The 24,630-nt window shown below is 46.9% G+C and overlaps 1 protein-coding gene across 3 annotated transcripts in view; it reads right to left on the bottom strand.

Annotated features, from left to right (window-relative positions):
• Positions 1-20,140, bottom strand: part of LOC133464926 (NACHT, LRR and PYD domains-containing protein 3-like) — a 52,479-nt gene extending 32,339 nt beyond the window's left edge. For 2 of the 3 annotated variants that reach the window (XM_061747134.1, XM_061747135.1), the window contains exons 1-5: positions 18,624-18,756; positions 18,386-18,541; positions 18,141-18,257; positions 15,153-15,231; positions 11,945-12,149 (exon numbers count right to left, since the gene is read on the bottom strand). In XM_061747134.1, the coding sequence (XP_061603118.1) occupies positions 11,945-12,149; positions 15,153-15,231; positions 18,141-18,257; positions 18,386-18,541; positions 18,624-18,712 (646 nt within the window). In that variant the 5' untranslated portion in view covers positions 18,713-18,756. Of the gene's footprint in view, positions 1-11,944; positions 12,150-15,152; positions 15,232-18,140; positions 18,258-18,385; positions 18,542-18,623; positions 18,757-20,049 lie in introns of those variants that run through there. The other variant, XM_061747133.1, reaches the window with a different exon arrangement.
• Between the last annotated feature and the right edge of the window lie 4,490 nt (positions 20,141-24,630).

The raw sequence follows: 24,630 nt of genomic DNA, 5'->3' as shown, positions 1-24,630 counted from the left end.
AAGCAGAGTTATGGCCCTGCTGCTATCTTCTCGCTCAGGCCAATTTATAACGCTTGTGGCCTGGTTCGAGATGGCCTGCATATGACCCACGATACGGCCCCAGATCAAAAGGGCGCCCACGGAAACAGAACTCAGGTTTATGAAACCTAGAGGGGGGTCAAAAAAGCGAACCAGCAGGATTTCTGCCAGGACAGACTCCCCGGGGGTTTTACGGCACCTGGGCAGACACACCGGAGCCCGAGCGCCAGGCCTCAACCAGTCGGGGGGGGGAGTGGGAGGCACTGCCCGCTGATCACACACCCCAAAAGAGACTATAAAAGGGAGCGACCACCTGATGCTCACGGCTTTTTTTCGTTTCTCTGCTTTTTGCGTTTCTCCGTTGCTCATTTTTTTGGCATCAGGCCAAAACTTGGAGTTTAGCTCCAAGTTTTCTTTTTCTTCTTTTTTTATTTTTCCCTTTTCACTTTTTCATCTGCCCGGCCTTTTTGCCTGCTGGCAGAGGTGCAATTTTTCCTAGCCCGACTCCCACATCCAACCAGCGCAGCATCTGCCCCGCGGACCCTGCCAGCCGACTCCGTGGGCGCCACCGCGGTAAAACGGTCTTCCCCGGAGCATCCCGACATCGGGGCCCGGCGCCGACCGCCACAAAGGACCACTGGAGATCTCAAACGCTGGTAATAGGGTCGCCGGTCCTGCAATCCTGCCTGTGTTCCTTTTCCTCAGAGTCGGACGGGGTGAGACGGAGTCCCCCCCTCCCGGGTGCGCGCAAGGAGTGTTATACTGCACCCACGGGCTGGACGCAAACCCCCTCCTCCTCCTCCTCAAACCGAGCGGCTGCTCTCTCACCTACTGCAAAGTAAGAGGCAAATTAGTGTCTGGGCAGATTTAGTTAAAGTTTATTTCGGTTGTTTTGATCCTGTTTATTGAGTTTATGCATTGTGTGACGTGTTGATTGTATTGAACGCCTGTTTACGTGAGCTTTCACCGCCGAGTGATCGGACCGCGGCTCCCGACTGTATCTCAGAGCGGGTGGGGGTTACTCCCGACCCGGTTCTCGAGTGGGACCTGCGGCCGATCTACCGAACCGGCCGTTAGAGCTCACAAAACCCCTTTGGGTCCCCCGGCTGCGGTGTGACCACCTGCAGCCGCGCATCTGTGTGACGCGTCGGAGATCCCGCAGGCACGGCGGTGCGACGTCCGAGCGCGGTCCGCCGACCCGCTCCTCCGCCCCCCCCCTCTTTTCACTGAACCCGGTTGCGCGTCAGATCCACGTGGTGTTTCACCGTTGTTTTATCCGTGGTCTGTTGCGTTTTCCGTCATATTTCTCCCACGGCTGCACTGCCGTGATCCGCCTTCCAGGAGGCGTGTTCACGTAGCGCGACGTAGCACGCCCTTCGGGCTACGTGCTCGCGTGACCCGCCCCCAGACCGCGTGACGCGCAGCGTACGCTGCTCTGACGCATACACGCACACACACACACACACACACACACACACCCACACACACACACCCAGACACACACAGACACACACACACACACACAGTCTCCACCCGGAGGATCTGAAGAACTCCTCCTTTTTCCTTTTGTGATTTCTTGTCTCTGTTTGTGTGATTGAACCATCAGATTTATTCGAAGTGTTGTTTACCAACTGTTTGACACTGGTGTGAATAAATTTCTGATCGCAAAAAGTCGTCTCTGTTTATTCTGTGCATGTCTGCCGCCAAGGCTGGGTGACAAAGTGTGTGTTCGGACCTCCCTCCTTCAATTAATAACTGGTTATAGTAATTACTCTGAGACTGATTTTCTGCTGTTAAAAGTTATCATTTCTCTGCTTAAGGAACAGAGTGGTGCCCCGAGGATTTTATTTATCATATTGATCATTCAATTTGATAAATAGTCAACTTTATTAATTATTAATAATTATTAATAAAATTATTAATAACCCTTCAATAACTGATCAGCCAAGCTACCCGAGTTGCACAACATAATTGGTGCCCCGTGTGAGGCTTCAATATTACCAGCTGGTGTCAGATTTGTGTAGAATAACCAGAGATTGATTTTTGTTTGAACAGGAAATAACTTTGCTTCTCCTCCAAGCAATATCTGTGTTTCTCTATTGTTGGTTTAAGTTCTGTCCAGCAGCAACCTCGCTCCGCTAGAGGTGATGCTTGGGTGGTGTTATTTAAGCTCTGTGAATGTATTAGACGGACGTGTTGGTTTTATCACTGTACTATTTCACTAATCCATCGGATTAATCAACTTCGATTGGGTCTAATCGGTTTGAACTCTGAGTTTGATTTCTTCGTGATTACTGGTCCAATTAATTTGATTTGTCTTGGTTAAATACCTCCCGTTCAATTTAATTCGATCAGTCTTAATCACTCCTATTATTATTATTATTAATTTTTTTTTAATTATACATTTTTTTTATTTAAATTTTTTTTAAATTTTTTTTTTTTTTTTTGTCAATTAATTTTTTTTTAAATTAATTTTATTCTTTGATGATTTTTTTTGTTTTGGTTCGGGTTCTCTTCATTCTCCCTTCCCTGCTCTACTGTCAGCGTTGCTGCTTCCACATAGGTTATCTAAAGCTCTTTGATGATAAACAGGATCGCAGCTCCTCTCAGGCATAAATCCGAGTGTGTCCGACTTCCCATGGTCTGTTGTCAGTCTAGTCTTGTCTAAGCTGGATGATAACGTAAACTGACTTTGTTACTGAACGGTAATCCCCTGGCAAACTTTTGAGCGTTATCCGGTCTCTCATGGTTCGTTTGTTGGTCTAAGTTATTCTCAGCTGGGTGTAGGGATGGGAATTGATAAGATTTTTTCGATTCCGATTCTCTTATCGATTCTGCTTATCGATTCGATTCTTTATCGATTCTCTTATCGATTCTCATTTGGAAAAAAGGAGAAGAAACCATTTTAGAAAATACTAAAATACTAAAAAGAAACAATTTTAGTATCAACTTTGTTTTAATAAAACAAAGTTGATACTAAAATTGTTTCTTTGTTTCAATTTCTTTGTTTCTCCGATCTTTTTTGTTCAAAGATATAAAACTTTTGTATCTTTGAACAAAAAAAATATAATGAGGTCTTAAGATGCCCCCCAGCCTTAGGCTCCTCGATGGTGCCAGTGGGTCCCCACAAAATTATTTGTAATATACAGTAAAATATGTATTTAATATAAAATGATAATAATAAAATAAATATTCTTCTGTAGAAATTAATGAAAAACAACAAATTATTTTGTGGCAATTACACAAGAATGTCCAGTAACATGTTCAACACCACAAACTTAGTCCCTGCTTGGTGACATTCATCTATTCTGGCCTGATTCTCTTCCTGCCTTGATGAAAGGAGAATCTAGCGGTAGATGCTCTTTAACTTCTCCATGGATGAGCTGATCAGTTGCAGCTGTGTCAGGAGCTCCGCTGTCCGCCGGAGCGCAGCTCTTCTAAAGCATGATTTATGGTCCGCGTTAAATCGACGCAGAGCCTACGGCGTAGGGTACGCGGCAACGCGCGCCGTACGGTGCATGTTGCCGCGTACCCTACGCCGTAGGCTCTGCGTTGGTGTAACGCGGAACCATAAATCAGCCTTACCACATGCAGGCTGACTCCGCGCTCCCAGCGGATCAGCCGGCTGAGTCCTAACAGTTTCCCCCCTCTGTTGAAATGTCCACATTGCAAGAATTGTCGCCCTGTTGTCATCCTTTTTGGTAAAATGTAACCAAACTTCCCAGCGTTTATGCCGCTTTGTCCCCGTGTTTTCCTGCTGGGCGCAAATGCGCACGCTGCGCAACGTGCTTGGTGACGTCATTCGCGCCCGCTGGAATCGATAAGGGAATCGTTTGGGAAAAAGGCAAACGATTCCAAGGAATTGAAACACTGGGAACCGGTTCTCAACAAGAACCGGTTCTCGATTCCCATCCCTAGCTGGGTGAGAACGTGAGCTTGCTTCGTTACTGAGCGTTAATCTGGACTATGAACTGCCGTGTGGTGTAAAGATCAAAAGACTCATCGTATTGGACGCAATAGCCGGTTGAGGTAATAAACGGTTGACGAGAAGGAACATTAGGCAATTCTATGTTCGGTTGAATAAGAAGTACTCGCCCGGTTCCCTTCCGTCCCCGAGAACCCCCGCTTTAGATGCCACGATGAGCAGCCCGGTTACCCACACTACTTCCGGTTGCATGCACCCAGAGGCGCAAATGGTAGTAGCAGGCCTGATCGAGGCATCCAGGGAAGAACTGAGGGTTATAAATAACCATGACCTCCCGACCTGCGAAGAGAGGATAACGGAGCTCATTAGCCTTGCCAAGAAACCGTGTAAAAAAGCCCGTTTAGCCGACGTTTTGGGTAAACTGGCGTTGCTAGGGCAACGTAAGGCAGAACTACAGGCTGTGGAGCACGGGGAAAACAAACACAAGTGGCGACAAAAATACGAGTTGGAAGTGTTGGCACACTGCGAGTCGCAGGAAGAGATTGAGCGCTTGAACGGCCTGCTAAGAGAGGCCCAAGCACGAATCCAAGAAGCTGGTCGAAGCGCCTCAGAGGAGGCGAATAACTTCCATAGTTATGAACGTAACGCTGGTGATCGGATACAGGAGTTGATCTCTTTAATTAAGAATTCTCCCAGAGAAGCATTCTTCTCAGATGTGCTTAGTTGTAAAAACCAGCTCCAGTCACGTAAGCTCAGCCGCGTCGAGGACCCCCATGAACAGTCATGGGTGCTCCGTGAGCAAGCACTTAGCCTCCGTGAGAAGTCATTAGACCTCTTTGAGCAGTCGCTTAGGCTCCGTGAGCAATCGCTGGACCTCCGCGGGCAGTCACTTGACCTCTATGAGCAGTCGCTGGACTCTTGTAACGGGTCCGCTCGAAGCTCCAAGAAAATGGAGCCACGCTGGGTTGAGAACAAGCATGTGAACCGCGAGCCACGGCTCGAATCAGAAGTTAAAGTAGATCAACTCTCCGGCGTCCCGATCAATAACAATCATGTGCAGCAGTGTGATGAAAGGCGTGACCAATCTCACACTGACCCACAGCCAACAGGGGGCCAGAGAAAGGATCCAGCAGTTAACCTGCTTATCCCGTCTGAGCCCAGGGGGACAGCCAGTAGCCCAAACGCTACTGACACCGTTCCAGACCTTATCACCTGGGATGAAATGAAAGTGCAGCCACCCAGGTGCAAAATGAGGAAAGGGGGGTCAGACTTAAAGCGTGCCCCCCCGTTCACCCTCAGGCCCACTGCTCCGCGTGTTCAAGATGAGGTGCTGAGTCCAAAAGACGGCCAGCCTCATAATCTGAAGGCTGTAAACCCAAATTTCCGGGAACCTTTCCCTGATGGGCAAAAACTTGTGTCAGGTGGTTTAACCTTCGTCTGGTGTTAGGGTCGCCACCGACCCGTTCTTAGGTTTTAAATTCATAAAACTACCACAAAAATCCGTTTATTGCATCAAGGCTTTTTGACTTTGTCAGGAACCTCTATTTCAACAAAATAATATCAAAAAAAATGTTGTCACTAAATTATAAAATGTTCTGGTTGAAATTGTTACCTTTGTGGGGTTAGGGTCGGTTTCGACCCGGTTATAAAATTATGCTTATAAAGCAATAATTAGAGCCAAAACTGAAATCATAAGTGCACTGTCAGACAGCCAGCTCCTCTCCCAGTCATGTGAGCTTCAGTGGATTCTCATTTTGGATTTTTGTCTTCCAGTTTACCTGCACATAAACAAAAGCAAATAAAGTCGGGCATGTCCAGCCATGTAGGTCAATTCACTCATTTCACTTGCAGAGTGCACATCTCCAGTTTGCAGCATGCAAAGATGAGAAGAAGATCTACAGTAAGCCAAGTTCTGGACTATATTTTTGGTGAAAATGATAGAGACGACAATGAGCAGAATAGTGATGCAGAGGAGCAGGATTCTGAGGAGGAAGACGATGTGGAGTATCATCCAGAAGATACTGACACATCTGGTGAGTCTGACGAGGAGGTCACTGGTGCTGAAGCTTCTCCTGCTGAAAAATTAAAGTCCAAAAATGGAAAGATACTTTGGAGCTCAGTACCTCATGATGTACATGGCAGGGCAGCTGCTGAAAATGTCATCAAAAAGACCCCTGGAATCACAAGGTTTGCTTTGACAAGAGTCAGTGATATCAAAACATGTTTTATTTATGCCATTGTCAATAAAAAGAGTCATAATTGCTATGACAAACCTTGAAGGGGAAAAAGTCCATGGCGACATGTGGAAAGACATGGATGAGGAATGCCTGGATGCTTATATTGGTGTTCTTCTTCTTGCTGGAGTGTACAGATCCTGCAATTAATCCACTGATCTCTGGGATGCATCGACAGGCAGAAATATTGTCACTTACGACCTTTCGAATGATATCACGAGTCCTCAGATTTGACAACAGGAATACCAGAGCAAGATCTGACAAGCCCCCATCAGGGATGTCTGGGAGAAATGGGTGCAGCTCCTTCCACTGATGTTCAACCCAGGGCCAGATGTGACAGTGGATGAACGTCTTCTCCCTTTCCCAGAAAAATGCCCCTTCCGGCAATACATACCCAGTAAGCCAGGGAAGTACGGCATAAAAATTTGGGCAACCTGCGATGCCAAAATCAGCTACAGATTTACACAGGCAAAGCTGTGAGTGGCATCCCTGAGAAGAACCAAGGAAAACGTGTGGTCCTTGATTTGACTACTGGCCTGCAGGGTCACAATATCACTTGTGACAATTTTTTAAAGTTCTATTGCTGAAAAAATACTTTTGTTCCATTTCCTTGAGGTAAATGTATATGGGTCGAAATTGACCCATAACACCATAGATGTTATTATAGTTAATAATATTAAAATGAAAAAATAAATTAAACAAATTTATGTAAGAGATGTGTTCTAATACCCCTCAGTAATAGCCAGGTAACACAACAACCTTTTATTTATTCATATGATTCTCTTGAGGCTCATTTGACCAGTTTTTTAAATTGAAATCAAGGGCTATACTGCCAAAAAAAGGCCCAGAGTTCCCACACCAAAAATATTAAAACCAATATTTTGATGGATAAAGAAGCCTAACAATGTAACCAAGAGATGAGAAACAAATTGGATGATGGATAATTGCTTTTAGTGTATTTTAGAGATGATTTAAAACACGGGTCAAAACCGACCCGTTAACATCGGAGATGGTAACAGAAAGCTAACACCAGACAAAGGTTAAACCCCCCCTCCGACCTACCTGTTCCACACAAGGCGAGAACTAATTATTCTTCTCGGCACAGGGACCAGGTGTATCAGGAACGTTCTGGTGGACCAGACGACCCTGGCCCGCCACATAGACAAGGCGTGCGTCTCCGTGACCTTGAGTCCCTGGCCAGTGACATTGAACACTTTGACCCGGATGGTCCATGGTCAAATATTGAGAATTATCTCGATGAGGTTCAGGATTGCCTCCGAGATTTACCTCATGCATCCTCTAGAGAAAAGGTAAAGCTTCTTTGGAAAACCACAGCCAGGAGCGTTCGTGTTTTCATAAGATCCCTTCCAGCTAAAACCAGAGACTGCTATGAAGCACTCCGTCAGGCTTTGCTAAAGGAGTACTTTTCTGAAACCAACTGGGCTTCAGCTACTCTGGCTGCTTCTTCAATTCAGCACCAGGAGTCAGAAACCCCCAAAGATTATTACTGGCGTATGAAAGCTGCGTTTTTCCAGGGACGCAACACTCCCGGTTTGGAGAATGATCGTCAGTTTAAGTCTCTATTCCTACATAACCTCCATGAAAGCGTGCGATGTAAGGTAACACTTTACTGCAGCAGGATGAGAGATCTCAGCATGCGACAAATACGTGAATACGCCCAGCTGGCGTGGGAAACACAGAGACGTCCCACTGTAGATTCTGACAGTTGTCCACAGAGCGACAGGGATGCTGACGCCGATGGTGACGCCAGCGCACGGCCCAAGAGACGGCGCAGACGTCGTAGATCAGCAGGCCGGGGGGGTGCCATATATAACCTGTTGGCCAGAGCACTGAACGAGCTGCATGACTCGTCTGCAGCTGATTGACAACTTCTGACCCAAAAGTGAAAATCCTCCACTCTTGAAAAATGGAGGTGCAGGGTATCTTGAAGTATTAGGGAAGTAAGACTCTACCTACTTCACATTTCTAGTTATGACACCGCATTACGTAGTCGGATCATTTATTGTTGGAAATGTTTTTTTTTTCTTTTTCTTTCATGTTCATTGTTATGTTATATATCTACCTACCTCACGTGTCTAGTTATGACACCGCATTACGTAGTTGAACCATTTATTGTTTGAAATGGTTTTTTTTTCCTCTTTCATGTTCATTATTATGTCTTAGCCCTACCTACCTCACGTGTCCAGTTACGACACCGAACTACGTAGTCAAATCATTTAGTGTTTAGAAATGTCTTTATGTTCATTGCCATCTTCTATCTCTACCTACCTCCACTTGTTTTAGTAATAACACTGAACTATGTGGTGAATCGCTTATCGTTTGAATATGTTGATGTGTGCTGTTATGTTCTTAGCCTCGTATAGCATAGAGTATGTCAGTCTGCCCAGACTCGTACCTCGATCTGCCCAGACAAGCCTCCAACGGTATGCTAACCTCTGAACTTTTAAGTACTGTGCCCCTCTGCCAACCAGGACTGCATCACATGGACTGTTGCACTGTTGGTATATTTGACAACCAGACCCTGCATTCCCGCCGTCAAATCTAAGGGGGGATGTTGGACCACCGTCCATATGATTATGAATTCATGAAATGTGCGATCGGAGGAACATTACATTGTCATCAAATTCCAGCAAAGCCAGACCCGGCCTCGTTCCTGAAAAAGCAGAGTTATGGCCCTGCTGCTATCTTCTCGCTCAGGCCAATTTATAACCCTTGTGGCCTGGTTCGAGATGGCCTGCATATGACCCACGATACGGCCCCAGATCAAAAGGGCGCCCACGGAAACAGAACTCGGAAAAAGGAAAGTTCGGAAACAGAACTTATGACACCTAGAGGGGGGTCAAAAAAGCGAACCAGCAGGATTTCTGCCAGGAACAGACTCCCCGGGGGTTTTACGGCACCTGGGCAGACACACCGGAGCCCGAGCGCCAGGCCTCAACCAGTCAGGGGGGGGAGTGGGAGGCACTGCCCGCTGATCACACACCCCAAAAGAGACTATAAAAGGGAGCGACCACCTGATGCTCACGGCTTTTTTTCGTTTCTCTGCTTTTTGCGTTTTTCCGTTGCTCATTTTTTTGGCATCAGGCCAAAACTTGGAGTTTAGCTCCAAGTTTTCTTTTTCTTCTTTTTTTATTTTTCCCTTTTCACTTTTTCATCTGCCCGGCCTTTTTGCCTGCTGGCAGAGGTGCAATTTTTCCTAGCCCGACTCCCACATCCAACCAGCACAGCATCTGCCCCGCGGACCCTGCCAGCCGACTCCGTGGGCGCCACCGCGGTAAAACGGTCTTCCCCGGAGCATCCCGACATCGGGGCCCGGCGCCGACCGCCACAAAAGACCACTGGAGATCTCAAACGCTGGTAATAGGGACGCCGGTCCTGCAATCCTGCCTGTGTTCCTTTTCCTCAGAGTCGGACGGGGTGAGACGGAGTCCCCCCCTCCCGGGTGCGCGCAAGGGTTTTGTCTTAGTTTCTTAGTCTTGTTTTTAGTCTTCTTTGTAAAGCGCCCTGAGATCTGTCGTTTCAGGTGAAAAGCGCTATATAAATTGAAATTATTAATTATTATTAAGGAGCGTTATACTGCACCCACGGGCTGGACGCAAACCCCCTCCTCCTCCTCCTCAAACCGAGCGGCTGCTCTTTCACCTACTGCAAAGTAAGAGGCAAATTAGTGTCCGGGCAGATTTAGTTAAAGTTTATTTCGGTTGTTTTGATCCTGTTTATTGAGTTTATGCATTGTGTGACGTGTTGATTGTATTGAACGCCTGTTTATGTGAGCTTTCACCGCCGAGTGATCGAACCGCGGCTCCCGACTGTATCTCAGAGCGGGTGGGGGTTACTCCCGACCCGGTTCTCGAGTGGGACCTGCGGCCGATCTACCGAACCGGCCGTTAGAGCTCACAAAACCCCTTTGGGTCCCCCGGCTGCGGTGTGACCACCTGCAGCCGCGCATCTGTGTGACGCGTCGGAGATCCCGCAGGCACGGCGGTGCGACGTCTGAGCGCGGTCCGCCGACCCGCTCCTCCGCCCCCCCCTCTTTTCACTGAACCCGGTTGCGCGTCAGATCCACGTGGTGTTTCACCGTTGTTTTATCCGTGGTCTGTTGCGTTTTCCGTCATATTTCTCCCACGGCTGCACTGCCGTGATCCGCCTTCTGGGAGGCGTGTTCACGTAGCGCGACGTAGCACGCCCTTCGGGCTACGTGCTCGCGTGACCCGCCCCCAGACCGCGTGACGCGCAGCGTACGCTGCTCTGACGCATACACGCACACACACACACACACACACACACACCCACACACACACACCCAGACACACACACACACACACACACACACACACACACAGTCTCCACCCGGAGGATCTGAAGAACTCCTCCTTTTTCCTTTTATGATTTCTTGTCTCTGTTTGTGTGATTGAACCATCAGATTTATTCGAAGTGTTGTTTACCAACTGTTTGACACTGGTGTGAATAAATTTCTGATCGCAAAAAGTCGTCTCTGTTTATTCTGTGCATGTCTGCCGCCAAGGCTGGGTGACGAAATGTGTGTTCGGACCTCCCTCCTTCAATTAATAACTGGGTATAGTAATTACTCTGAGACTGATTTTCTGCTGTTAAAAGTTATCATTTCTCTGCTTAAGGAACAGAGTGGTGCCCCGAGGATTTTATTTATCATATTGATCATTCAATTTGATAAATAGAATAGAATATTAATTATTAATAATTATTAATAAAATTATTAATAACCCTTCGATAACTGATCAGCCAAGCTACCCGAGTTGCACAACAGCTCTACGTTGGTTTAAATCATATCTATCTGACAGGTTCCAGTTTGTTCATGTACATGAGGTTTCTTCAGAACAGTCAAGGGTCTGTTATGGTGTTCCGCAGGGTTCAGTGCTAGGACCAATCTTGTTCAGTTTATACATGCAGCCATTGGGAAGTATAATCCAGAATCACGGCATACACTTTCATTGTTATGCTGATGATACGCAGCTCTACTTGTCTATGAAGCCGGATGAAACAGAACCGTTGGTTAAACTTCAGGCATGTCTTAGGGACATCAAGGACAAATACAGCGATGTTACTGTATGTCATTCTGACCTGGATTTGTTAGGTAAAATAAGGTATATTCTAGCCCATCACAATTTATGACTGTAATTAGGAAAAACATCAATTCAATTCAATTCAATTCAATTTTATTTATATAGCGTCTAATACAACAGAGTTGTCTCTAGACGCTTTCCAGAGACCCATACCCAGAACATGACCCCCGAGCAGTTATTACATAAACAATGGCAGGTAAAAACTCCCCTAGTGGGAGAAAAACCTTAAGCCAAACAGTGGCAAGGAAAAACTCCCCTTTAGGAGGGAAGAAACCTTGAGCAATACATTGAAAGATTAGTCCCGCCAAAGAATAAAAAAAAACTTTATTTTTATTTTTAGGTCCAGGTCCAGGTCCTGGTCCAGGTTTCTTCCTCCTAAAGGGGAGTTTTTCCTTGCCACTGTTTGGCTTAAGGCTTTCCTCCCACTATGGGAGTTTTTACCTGCCATTGTTTATGTAATAATTGCTCGGGGTTTATGTTTATGTTCTGGATCTCTGAAATGCGTCTAGACATCTGTTGTATTAGACGCTATATAAATAAAATCTGGGTGCGCACGTTGCAGCTGATCTGTGAATGTTTTTCCTCTCCTGAGGCATTCTGGGTCATTCATCCAGCAGCTTAAATGTTCATAGAAATCCTCTTACTGCTCTGCAGACGCTCAGCCAGCTCCTCCTGCTTCATTCTCCTCAGGAAGTTCACTGTGATCTTCACAAACGCAGCTCTGCTCCTCTGCTCTTCATCCTCACCCTGCAACACATGCTCTACGGATTCTGGGTAATCTGGACTCAGACCCTTCTGGATCTTCTTCAGCTCGTCCTTCACAAACAGGACAATGTTGTCCTCCAGCAGCTGGAACAGAAGACCACATGAAGGACACACAAGGGCGAAACTTTAGTTTCAGAGGTGGGGGACACAAGTAGGAACGGTACATTTGTGCCTGTAGCTGTAGCATGGATGTGCAGTGTGGCTTTGTAAGACTATGTGTGTGTGAATGCGAACAATCAAACAATTTTAATATGGATTTACTTTTTTAGACACTTTTTAACTTTTTTTCCTGATACAGTGGGGAGAACAAGTATTTGATACACTGCCGATTTTGCAGGTTTTCCCACTTGAAAAGCATGTAGAAGTCTGTAATTTATATCATAGGTACTCTTCAACTGTGAGTGACAGAATCTAAAAAAAATCCAGAAAATCACATTGTATGATTTTTAAGTAATTAATTTGCATTTTATTGCATGACATAAGTATTTGATCACCTGTCAACCAGTAAGACTTCCGGCTCTCACAGACCTGTTAGTTCTTCTTTAAGAAGCCCTCCTGTTCTCCACTCATTACCTGTATTAACTGCACCTGTTTGAACTCGTTACCTGTATAAAAGACACCTGTCCACACACTCAATCAAACAAACTCCAACCTCTCCACAATGGCCAAGACCAGAGAGCTGTGTAAGGACATCAGGGATAAAATTGTAGACCTGCACAAGGCTGGGATGGGCTACAGGACAATAGGCAAGCAGCTTGGTGAGAAGGCAACAACTGTTGGCGCAATTATTAGAAAATGGAAGAAGTTCAGGATGAAGGTCAATCTCCCTCGGTCTGGTGCTCCATTCAAAATCTCACCTCGTGGGGCATCAATGATCATGAGGAAGGTGAGGGATCAGCCCAGAACTACACGGCAGGACCTGGTCAATGACCTGAAGAGAGCTGGGACCACAGTCTCAAAGAAAACCATTAGTAACACACTACGCCGTCATGGATTAAAATCCTGCAGCGCACGCAAGGTCCCCCTGCTCAAGCCAGTGCATGTCAAGGCCCGTCTGAAGTTTGCCAATGACCATCTGGATGATCCAGAGGAGGAATGGGAGAAGGTCATGTGGTCTGATGAGACTAAAATAGAGCTTTTTGGTCTAAACTCCATTCGCCGTGTTTGGAGGAAGAAGAAGGATGAGTACAACCCCAAGAACATGCTTCACCCAACCGTGAAGCATGGAGGTGGAAACATCATTCTTTGGGGATGCTTTTCTACAAAGGGGACAGGACGACTGCACCGTATTGAGGGGAGGATGGATGGGGCCATGTATCGCGAGATCTTGGCCAACAACCTCCTTCCCTCAGTAAGAGCATTGAAGATGGGTCGTGGCTGGGTCTTCCAGCATGACAACGACCCGAAACACACAGCCAGGGCAACTAAGGAGTGGCTCCGTAAGAAGCATTTCAAGGTCCTGGAGTGGCCTAGCCAGTCTCCAGACCTGAACCCAATAGAGAATCTTTGGAGGGAGCTGAAAGTCCATATTGCCCAGCGACAGCCCCGAAACCTGAAGGATCTGGAGAAGATCTGTATGGAGGAGTGGGCCAAAATCCCTGCTGCAGTGTGTGCAAACCTGGTCAAGAACTACAGGAAACGTCTGATCTCTGTAATTGCAAACAAAGGTTTCTGTACCAAATATTAAGTTCTGTTTTTCTGATGTATCAAATACTTATTTCCTGCAATAAAATGCAAATTAATTACTTAAAAATCATACAATGTGATTTTCTGAATTTTTTTTTTTAGATTCTGTCACTCACAGTTGAAGAGTACCTATGATAAACATTACAGACTTCTACATGCTTTTCAAGTGGGAAAACTTGCAAAATCGGCAGTGTATCAAATACTTGTTCTCCCCACTGTATATGTATTTATTTATTTTTTTAATGCTATACAATGATAAAAAAGAGTCTTGAATCTTGTGACCTCTTTCTCTGTGGGCATCCTTTATTTTTGACACAACACAACATTAACATGCCACATAACAAATCAGCTCTTAACTTAAGACAGTATACAAGCTTTACAGGCTTATTTGCTTACAGGCCTCTGGAGAAACAGAGTTCTTGGCCAGGCTTGATTTTTCATTTTCAAAAGCTTGGCCACAGAAAAAACATAGGATTCCATTGACTCCTTGTTTATAATGGAGCCAATGAAATTCACAGTATGACTTCTCTTGATCTTAAGGTTTTGTTGCTGAGATGCTTCTACAATCACTTTTGGGCTAACTTGGTTGGGTTCCTGCCTGCCTGCCTGCACTTCTTCACTTGCCCCTGTCTCCACATATTTCTCCTATGAAATATCAAAATAGATCATGTTCATTCCTTCCTTTCCTTATAAACAAACCAAAATCACCTAACCATTTACAACATATTAAGTTGAGTAATATTTGGCTAATCATCTCTGCACAGCCTACCTGCAACACAGCAGTGCTGCTGCTTTTTTGTCCCTCTGCAAAAATTGATTTTAAACTGAGCTGCCGGCTCCTCTTCATTTCTGCTGCTGCCGCATCCTGGCTGTCTGTCTGTGAAAGCTGATTTATGGTTCTGCGTTAAATCGACGCAGAACCTACGCCGAAGGTTACGCATCGACACGCACTGTGCGGTGCGCATCGCCGCGTACCCAACGGCGTATGCCCTGCGTTGGTGTAACGCGGAACCATAAATCAGCCTTGAGCAGCACTGAGGGGAGGAGGGGGAGCGGGGCTCCCGTCGCGTCAGTACCTTCGCACTGGGTGTCTTGATGATTCGCAATTACAGGCTGAGCCTACCGTTAGTTTTTAAACTATAAAAAGTGGGGGGGACAAAAACGTCCCCCCTGTCCCCAGTGGAAATTGCGCCCATGAGGACACAACCAGACTGAAACCACGGAGACAAACATCAGGTCCATGATGGACAGACTGACAGTCCACTGGTCTCCAGAGACCAGCATGGAGACAAACATCAGGTCCATGATGGACAGACTGACAGTCCACTGGTCTCCAGAGACCAGCATGCAGATGGACATCAGGACAACAGATGGAGAAGCAGTTGTTGTTCATGTACAGACCTGAAATATGGAGTCCAGCTGGGTCTGGTGCTGCTGGACAGACGGACCGCTGGGGGACTCTGAGATCTGCTGGTCCACTCTGTGGAGGAACCAGGAAGAATTAGCTCACATCATGTCTGTCCTCACAGAGACAAACAGCAGCTGAAGGTCCACGAAGTCCTGTTGGGATGAGGACAGTCCACCAGAGGACTGGTGGTGGTGAAGGTTGACTAGTCCTGCTGATCCAATGAGAACATGTGACCTCAGTGAGAGCTCTACTCATTCACACATTCACAAGATCCAGTTCTGCTCCAAGAAACGTTAGAGATCAAGAAGACGGACAACTGATGGAGACATGAAGCAGCTGAGGAACTCTGGACCATCATCAGGACCAGTAAGAGGAACTCTGGACCATCATCAGGATCAGTAAGAGGAACTCTGGACCATCAGGATCAGTAAGAGGAACTCTGGACCATCATCAGGATCAGTAAGAGGAACTCTGGACCATCAGGATCAGTAAGAGGAACTCTGGACCATCATCAGTAAGAGGAACTCTGGACCATCATCAGTAAGAGGAACTCTGGACCATCATCAGTAAGAGGAACTCTGGACCATCATCAGGATCAGTAAGAGGAACTCTGGACCATCATCAGGATCAGTAAGAGGAACTCTGGACCATCATCAGGACCAGTAAGAGGAACTCTGGACCATCATCAGGACCAGTAAGATGAACTCTGGACCATCATCAGGACCAGTAAGAGGAACTCTGGACCATCATCAGGACCAGTAAGATGAACTCTGGACCATCATCAGGATCAGTAAGAGGAACTCTGGACCATCATCAGGATCAGTAAGAGGAACTCTGGACCATCATCAGTAAGAGGAACTCTGGACCATCATCAGGATCAGTAAGAGGAACTCTGGACCATCATCAGGATCAGTAAGAGGAACTCTGGATCATCATCAGGATCAGTAAGAGGAACTCTGGACCATCATCAGTAAGAGGAACTCTGGACCATCATCAGGATCAGTAAGAGGAACTCTGGACCATCATCAGTAAGAGGAACTCTGGACCATCATCAGTAAGAGGAACTCTGGACCATCATCAGTAAGAGGAACTCTGGACCATCATCAGGACCAGTAAGAGGAACTCTGGACCATCATCAGGATCAGTAAGAGGAACTCTGGACCATCATCAGTAAGAGGAACTCTGGATCATCATCAGTAAGAGGAACTCTGGACCATCATCAGTAAGAGGAACTCTGGACCATCATCAGGATCAGTAAGAGGAACTCTGGACCATCATCAGGACCAGTAAGAGGAACTCTGGACCATCATCAGGATCAGTAAGAGGAACTCTGGACCATCATCAGGATCAGTAAGAGGAACTCTGGATCATCATCAGTAAGAGGAACTCTGGACCATCATCAGGATCAGTAAGAGGAACTCTGGACCATCATCAGGATCAGTAAGAGGAACTCTGGATCATCATCAGGATCAGTAAGAAGAACTCTGGACCATCATCAGGATCAGTAAGAGGAACTCTGGACCATCATCAGGATCAGTAAGAGGAACTCTGGACCATCATCAGTAAGAGGAACTCTGGACCATCATCAGGATCAGTAAGAGGAACTCTGGATCATCATCAGTAAGAGGAACTCTGGACCATCATCAGGATCAGTAAGAGGAACTCTGGACCATCATCAGGATCAGTAAGAGGAACTCTGGATCATCATCAGGATCAGTAAGAGGAACTCTGGACCATCATCAGTAAGAGGAACTCTGGACCATCATCAGGATCAGTAAGAGGAACTCTGGACCATCATCAGTAAGAGGAACTCTGGACCATCATCAGTAAGAGGAACTCTGGACCATCATCAGTAAGAGGAACTCTGGACCATCATCAGTAAGAGGAACTCTGGACCATCATCAGGACCAGTAAGAGGAACTCTGGACCATCATCAGGATCAGTAAGAGGAACTCTGGACCATCATCAGGATCAGTAAGAGGAACTCTGGACCATCATCAGGATCAGTAAGAGGAACTCTGGACCATCATCAGTAAGAGGAACTCTGGACCATCATCAGGATCAGTAAGAGGAACTCTGGATCATCATCAGGATCAGTAAGAGGAACTCTGGACCATCATCAGGATCAGTAAGAGGAACTCTGGACCATCATCAGGATCAGTAAGAGGAACTCTGGACCATCATCAGTAAGAGGAACTCTGGACCATCATCAGGACCAGTAAGAGGAACTCTGGACCATCATCAGGATCAGTAAGAGGAACTCTGGACCATCATCAGGATCAGTAAGAGGAACTCTGGACCATCATCAGGATCAGTAAGAGGAACTCTGGACCATCATCAGTAAGAGGAACTCTGGACCATCATCAGGATCAGTAAGAGGAACTCTGGACCATCATCAGGATCAGTAAGAGGAACTCTGGATCATCATCAGTAAGAGGAACTCTGGACCATCATCAGGACCAGTAAGAAGAACTCTGGATCATTATCAGGACCAGTAAGAGGAACTCTGGACCATCATCAGGATCAGTAAGAGGAACTCTGGACCATCATCAGGACCAGTAAGAAGAACTCTGGATCATTATCAGTAAGAGGAACTCTGGACCATCATCAGGATCAGTAAGAGGAACTCTGGACCATCATCAGGATCAGTAAGAGGAACTCTGGACCATCATCAGTAAGAGGAACTCTGGACCATCATCAGGATCAGTAAGAGGAACTCTGGACCATCATCAGGATCAGTAAGAGGAACTCTGGATCATTATCAGGATCAGTCCTCTGGAAGGTGAGACCTCCAGATGTGTCGACCAGAGGAAAAAGCTCCCGACAGGAGATGAAGATCTATGAGGAGGAAGCTCAGATCACCATCAGGTGATGGAGGACCACAGGGGTCCAGGACTACACCATCTACTCAGGGAGAAACGTGGACATTCCTAACATGAGGACTGATTTAAAAACATTTAATGTGTTTAAATACATCTCACCTCTCTGAAGGAGAACGTTGGTCTCCTTTAAAGTTAACTAACCAGCCCTTTGAGTCGTCGCTCTTCAAGGACAAACAGCTGGGTTCATGTTCAAGAGAGTCTCCTTTCTGATGGATCCTGATAGAAGACAACAGTTCAAAATGTAAATATTCTATTATATGAAAAAGAAGTTATACAGACAAAAATATTTAGTCTATTCAAAAAGTATTAAACATAAATCATTGGCAGAGTTTGGATACACTCACCTCTTTCCAGCAGAACCTTGCTCTCCTCTAAAGTTAATTAACCAGTCCTTTGACCGGTCGCTCTTCAAGGACACACAACTGGGACCAGGTCCTGGTCCAGGTCCAGGTCCTGGTCCTGGTCCAGGTCCAGGTCCAGGTCCAGGTCCAGGTTGATTCCTGTAATAATGATGTTTGGTGATGTGAGTCTTGAGCTCTGACATGCAGAAGAGTCAGGGACAGATAGAGATGCTCATCTCACCTCTGAGCTTTGCTCCGACTCTCATGTTCCCCACACAGAGAGGTTTTAGAGGGAGGGACTCCGTCCTCTCCGTCCTCACACTGGTCCATTCTGCTGAATTCACGTCCACATCAGCTCACACACACACCTTCATCTGCAGAGGAAACACACATCACTGGTGCTGCTCACAGACCAGCTGATCCTGCTCTGATTTGTTCCTCTCTTTTGTTTTATTGCTTCTACTGAGCAGTTGAGGTCACTTGGCTCTATTTTTATATTTCTATCTTTCAAATGTTGGAAAGGGCCTCAAAGTAATCAGCCTGTCCTCCACCAATCCAGTCCACCAGGGCTAGCATGCTAGCTAGCTGGAACAAGTGTGAAACAACAATGAGTTGATTCTGTGAACAGTTTTTACTGCAGAAACTTGAAAATCTTGTTACTGTAAATGTGATGAAGCTCAGAGGTTTATCTGCAGGGAAAAAGGTTCAATGTGCAAAGATAAGGAGATATAAACATGCTGTATCCAGTGCAAACACGTAATAAATGTGATATGAGGTGTGATGATTGACAGAGTTCAGAGTCTTGATTAAGTGTGTCTTGATTAAGAAGTTCTTATGACTTGGAGAAGAAACTTCTTTTACGTCTCTCAGTAAAATGTTTCAGTTAATCAGCCTGTTGTTTCTGACCCGTCTGCATGAACCTCTGGGAGCTTCTGTGTCAACATTGATGCTATTGGAAGTTCAGTCAGGAAGACTTCTGGAGGAAGATACGCCGTCTTCAGTAGTTACACAAGCACCAAAGAACAACTTCTTCCAGGAACCAAACTGACTTTAATGCTGGAGACACCAGATTCATTCCAGGACATAAAAACACCTCACAGTTTGATTGATGAAGAAAACTAATGATCATTGATCATCACTGTCTCTGATCTCTGCAGCAGCAGCTGCCTCACCAGCTTTAGACCAGAAAGGTTTTTACACGCAGCAAACCGATGACGGAAAGGAAAGGTCTCAACACAAAGTTCTTCTTTTCTATGTTTACTTCAAAAACTGAAAAATCATACAAAATACAGAAGCAAATCCTTAACGTTAATGAATAAAATAAAGTATGCTAGTCAAAAGACTGTGTATCTCAAAGGTCTAGAGAGGAGTACACTTTCACTGAGTTACCGTATATTTATTCTACAAACAGCAGCCAATAGAAATGCAATATTGTGCTTTGTGACTAGTCACTGGTTTGAACAAATATAAAAACAAAGTCTTACAAAAGGTATTAATCATCTTAAACATAAATCACATTGAGGCAAAATGGCTACAACAGATCAAAAATAAATCCAATACAAATATTGTCATCTAACAATCATGTAGCATGATGAAAGTCTGCAGTGAAAACCTTCTACAACCAGAAACAAACAGGAAAGTTCCCGAAAAACAAAGTTCAAACTTACAGTTTGTTCAAACAGTCCAAAGAGTTGAAGATGAAGATTCTGCAGTCTGAACAAAACCTACTGAGACGCAACTGAACTGATCCTGGAATGAATCAGAGGTGGAGGAGGAGGAGGTGGAGGAAGAGGAGGAAGAGGAGGAGAATGGACAGGTAGGAGGAGAATGGACAGGTAGGAGGAGGAGAATGGACAGGTAGGAGGAGAATGGACAGGTAGGAGGAGGATGGACAGGTAGGAGGAGGAGAATGGACAGGTAGGAGGAGGATGGACAGGTAGGAGGAGGAGAATGGACAGGTAGGAGGAGAATTGACAGGTAGGAGGAGAATGGACAGGTAGGAAGAGAATGGACAGGTAGGAGGAGGAGAATGGACAGGTAGGAGGAGAATGGACAGGTAGGAGGAGAATGGACAGGTAGGAGGAGAATGGACAGGTAGGAGGAGAATTGACAGGTAGGAGGAGAATTGACAGGTAGGAGGAGAATGGACAGGTAGGAGGGGAATGGACAGGTAGGAGGAGGAGAATGGACAGGTAGGAGGAGAATGGACAGGTAGGAGGAGGAGAATGGACAGGTAGGAGGAGAATGGACAGGTAGGAGGAGAATTGACAGGTAGGAAGAGAATGGACAGGTAGGAGGAGGAGAATGGACAGGTAGGAGGAGAATGGACAGGTAGGAGGAGGAGAATGGACAGGTAGGAGGAGAATTGACAGGTAGGAGGAGAATGGACAGGTAGGAGGAGGAGAATGGACAGGTAGGAGGGGAATGGACAGGTAGGAGGAGGAGAATGGACAGGTAGGAGGAGAATGGACAGGTAGGAGGAGGAGAATGGACAGGTAGGAGGAGAATTGACAGGTAGGAGGAGAATGGACAGGTAGGAGGAGGAGAATTGACAGGTAGGAGGAGAATGGACAGGTAGGAGGAGAATGGACAGGTAGGAGGAGGAGAATGGACAGGTAGGAGGAGGAGAATGGACAGGTAGGAGGAGGAGAATGGACAGGTAGGAGGAGGAGAATGGACAGGTAGGAGGAGAACGGACAGGTAGGAGGAGAATGGACAGGTAGGAGGAGAATGGACAGGTAGGAGGAGAATGGACAGGTAGGAGGAGAATTGACAGGTAGGAGGAGAATGGACAGGTAGGAAGAGAATGGACAGGTAGGAGGAGGAGAATGGACAGGTAGGAAGAGAATGGACAGGTAGGAGGAGGAGAATGGACAGGTAGGAGGAGAATTGACAGGTAGGAGGAGAATGGACAGGTAGGAGGAGGAGAATGGACAGGTAGGAGGAGAATGGACAGGTAGGAGGAGGAGAATGGACAGGTAGTAGGAGAATGGACAGGTAGGAGGAGAATGGACAGGTAGGAGGAGAATGGACAGGTAGGATTCAATTCAATTTTCAATTCAATTCAATTCAATTCAATTTTATTTATATAGCGTCTAATACAACAGATGTTGTCTCTAGACGCTTTCCAGAGATCCAGAACATGAACATGAACATAAACATAAACATAAACATAAACATAAACATAAACATAAACCCCCGAGCAATTATTATATAAACAATGGCAGGTAAAAACTCCCTTAGTGGGAGAAAAGCCTTAAGCCAAACAGTGGCAAGGAAAAACTCCCCTTTAGGAGGGAAGAAACCTTGAGCAGGACCTGGATCATAAGGGGGGACCCTCCTGCCGAAGGCCAGACTGGGGGAGTCAGGGACGTCTAGGAGGAGGAGAATGGACAGGTAGGAGTAGAATGGACAGGTAGGAGGATAATGGACAGGTAGGAGGAGGAGAATGGACAGGTAGGAGGAGAATGGACAGGTAGGAGGAGGAGAATGGACAGGTAGGAGGAGAATGGACAGGTAGGAGGAGAATGGACAGGTAGGAGGAGAATGGACAGGTAGGAGGAGAATTGACAGGTAGGAGGAGAATGGACAGGTAGGAGGAGAATGGACAGGTAGGAGGAGGAGAATGGACAGGTAGGAGGAGAATGGACAGGTAGGAGGAGAATGGACAGGTAGGAGGAGGAGAATGGACAGGTAGGAGGAGAATGGACAGGTAGGAGGAGAATTGACAGGTAGGAGGAGAATGGACAGGTAGGAGGAGGAGAATGGACAGGTAGGAGGAGGAGAATGGACAGGTAGGAGGAGGAGAATGGACAGGTAGGAGGAGGAGGATGGACAGGTAGGAGGAGGAGAATGGACAGGTAGGAGGAGAATGGACAGGTAGGAGGAGAATGACAGGTAGGAGGAGAATGGACAGGTAGGAGGAGGAGGATGGACAGGTAGGAGGAGAATGGACAGGTAGGAGGAGTCGAATGGACAGGTAGGAGGAGAATGGACAGGTAGGAGGAGAATGGACAGGTAGGAGGAGGAGAATGGACAGGTAGGAGAATGGACAGGTAGGAGGAGAATGGACAGGTAGGAGGAGGAGAATGGACAGGTAGGAGGAGGAGAATGGACAGGTAGGAGGAGAATGGACAGGTAGGAGGAGGATGGACAGGTAGGAGGAGAATGGACAGGTAGGAGGAGAATGGACAGGTAGGAGGAGAATGGACAGGTAGGAGGAGGAGAATGGACAGGTAGGAGGAGAATGGACAGGTAGGAGGAGAATGGACAGGTAGGAGGAGGAGAATGGACAGGTAGGAGGAGGAGGATGGACAGGTAGGAGGAGAATGGACAGGTAGGAGGAGGAGAATGGACAGGTAGGAGGAGAATGGACAGGTAGGAGGAGAATGGACAGGTAGGAGGAGAATGGACAGGTAGGAGGAGGAGAATGGACAGGTAGGAGGAGAATGGACAGGTAGGAGGAGGAGAATGGACAGGTAGGAGGAGGAGGATGGACAGGTAGGAGGAGGAGAATGGACAGGTAGGAGGAGAATGGACAGGTAGGAGGAGAATGGACAGGTAGGAGGAGAATGGACAGGTAGGAAGAGAATGGACAGGTAGGAGGAGAATGGACAGGTAGGAGGAGAATGGACAGGTAGGAGGAGAATGGACAGGTAGGAGGAGGATGGACAGGTAGGAGGAGAATGGACAGGTAGGAGGAGAATGGACAGGTAGGAGGAGAATGGACAGGTAGGAGGAGGAGAATGGACAGGTAGGAGGAGAATGGACAGGTAGGAGGAGAATGGACAGGTAGGAGGAGGAGAATGGACAGGTAGGAGGAGGAGGACAGGTAGGAGGAGAATGGACAGGTAGGAGGAGAATGGACAGGTAGGAGGAGAATGGACAGGTAGGAGGAGAATGGACAGGTAGGAGGAGGAGAATGGACAGGTAGGAGGAGGAGAATGGACAGGTAGGAGGAGAATGGACAGGTAGGAGGAGAATGGACAGGTAGGAGGAGAATGGACAGGTAGGAGGAGGAGAATGGACAGGTAGGAGGAGAATGGACAGGTAGGAGGAGGAGAATGGACAGGTAGGAGGAGGAGGATGGACAGGTAGGAGGAGAATGGACAGGTAGGAGGAGGAGAATGGACAGGTAGGAGGAGAATGGACAGGTAGGAGGAGAATGGACAGGTAGGAGGAGAATGGACAGGTAGGAAGAGAATGGACAGGTAGGAGGAGAATGGACAGGTAGGAGGAGAATGGACAGTTAGGAGGAGAATGGACAGGTAGGAGGAGAATGGACAGGTAGGAGGAGAATGGACAGGTAGGAGGAGGAGAATGGACAGGTAGGAGGAGAATGGACAGGTAGGAGGAGGAGAATGGACAGGTAGGAGGAGGAGGATGGACAGGTAGGAGGAGGAGAATGGACAGGTAGGAGGAGAATGGACAGGTAGGAGGAGAATGGACAGGTAGGAGGAGAATGGACAGGTAGGAGGAGAATGGACAGGTAGGAGGAGGAGAATGGACAGGTAGGAGGAGGAGAATGGACAGGTAGGAGGAGGAGAATGGACAGGTAGGAGGAGAATGGACAGGTAGGAGGAGAATGGACAGGTAGGAGGAGAATGGACAGGTAGGAGGAGAATGGACAGGTAGGAGGAGGAGAATGGACAGGTAGGAGGAGAATGGACAGGTAGGAGGAGGAGAATGGACAGGTAGGAGGAGGAGAATGGACAGGTAGGAGGAGAATGGACAGGTAGGAGGAGAATGGACAGGTAGGAGGAGAATGGACAGGTAGGAGGAGAATGGACAGGTAGGAGGAGGAGAATGGACAGGTAGGAGGAGAATGGACAGGTAGGAGGAGGAGAATGGACAGGTAGGAGGAGGAGAATGGACAGGTAGGAGGAGGAGAATGGACAGGTAGGAGGAGAATGGACAGGTAGGAGGAGGAGAATGGACAGGTAGGAGGAGAATGGACAGGTAGGAGGAGGAGAATGGACAGGTAGGAGGAGAATGGACAGGTAGGAGGAGGAGAATGGACAGGTAGGAGGAGAATGGACAGGTAGGAGGAGAATGGACAGGTAGGAGGAGGAGAATGGACAGGTAGGAGGAGAATGGACAGGTAGGAGGAGGAGAATGGACAGGTAGGAGGAGGAGAATGGACAGGTAGGAGGAGGAGGATGGACAGGTAGGAGGAGGAAGAGTCTCTGGCTGAACTTAAAAAATGAAAGTGACAATTTATATTGAAGATTGTTAATTAATTTAAATTA

The sequence above is a fragment of the Cololabis saira genome, chromosome 18 (genome assembly GCF_033807715.1).
Source record: "Cololabis saira isolate AMF1-May2022 chromosome 18, fColSai1.1, whole genome shotgun sequence".
Lineage (NCBI taxonomy): Eukaryota > Metazoa > Chordata > Actinopteri > Beloniformes > Belonidae > Cololabis > Cololabis saira.
Note: the sequence above shows the minus strand (reverse complement) of the source record. Positions and strands in the feature narration are given on the sequence as shown.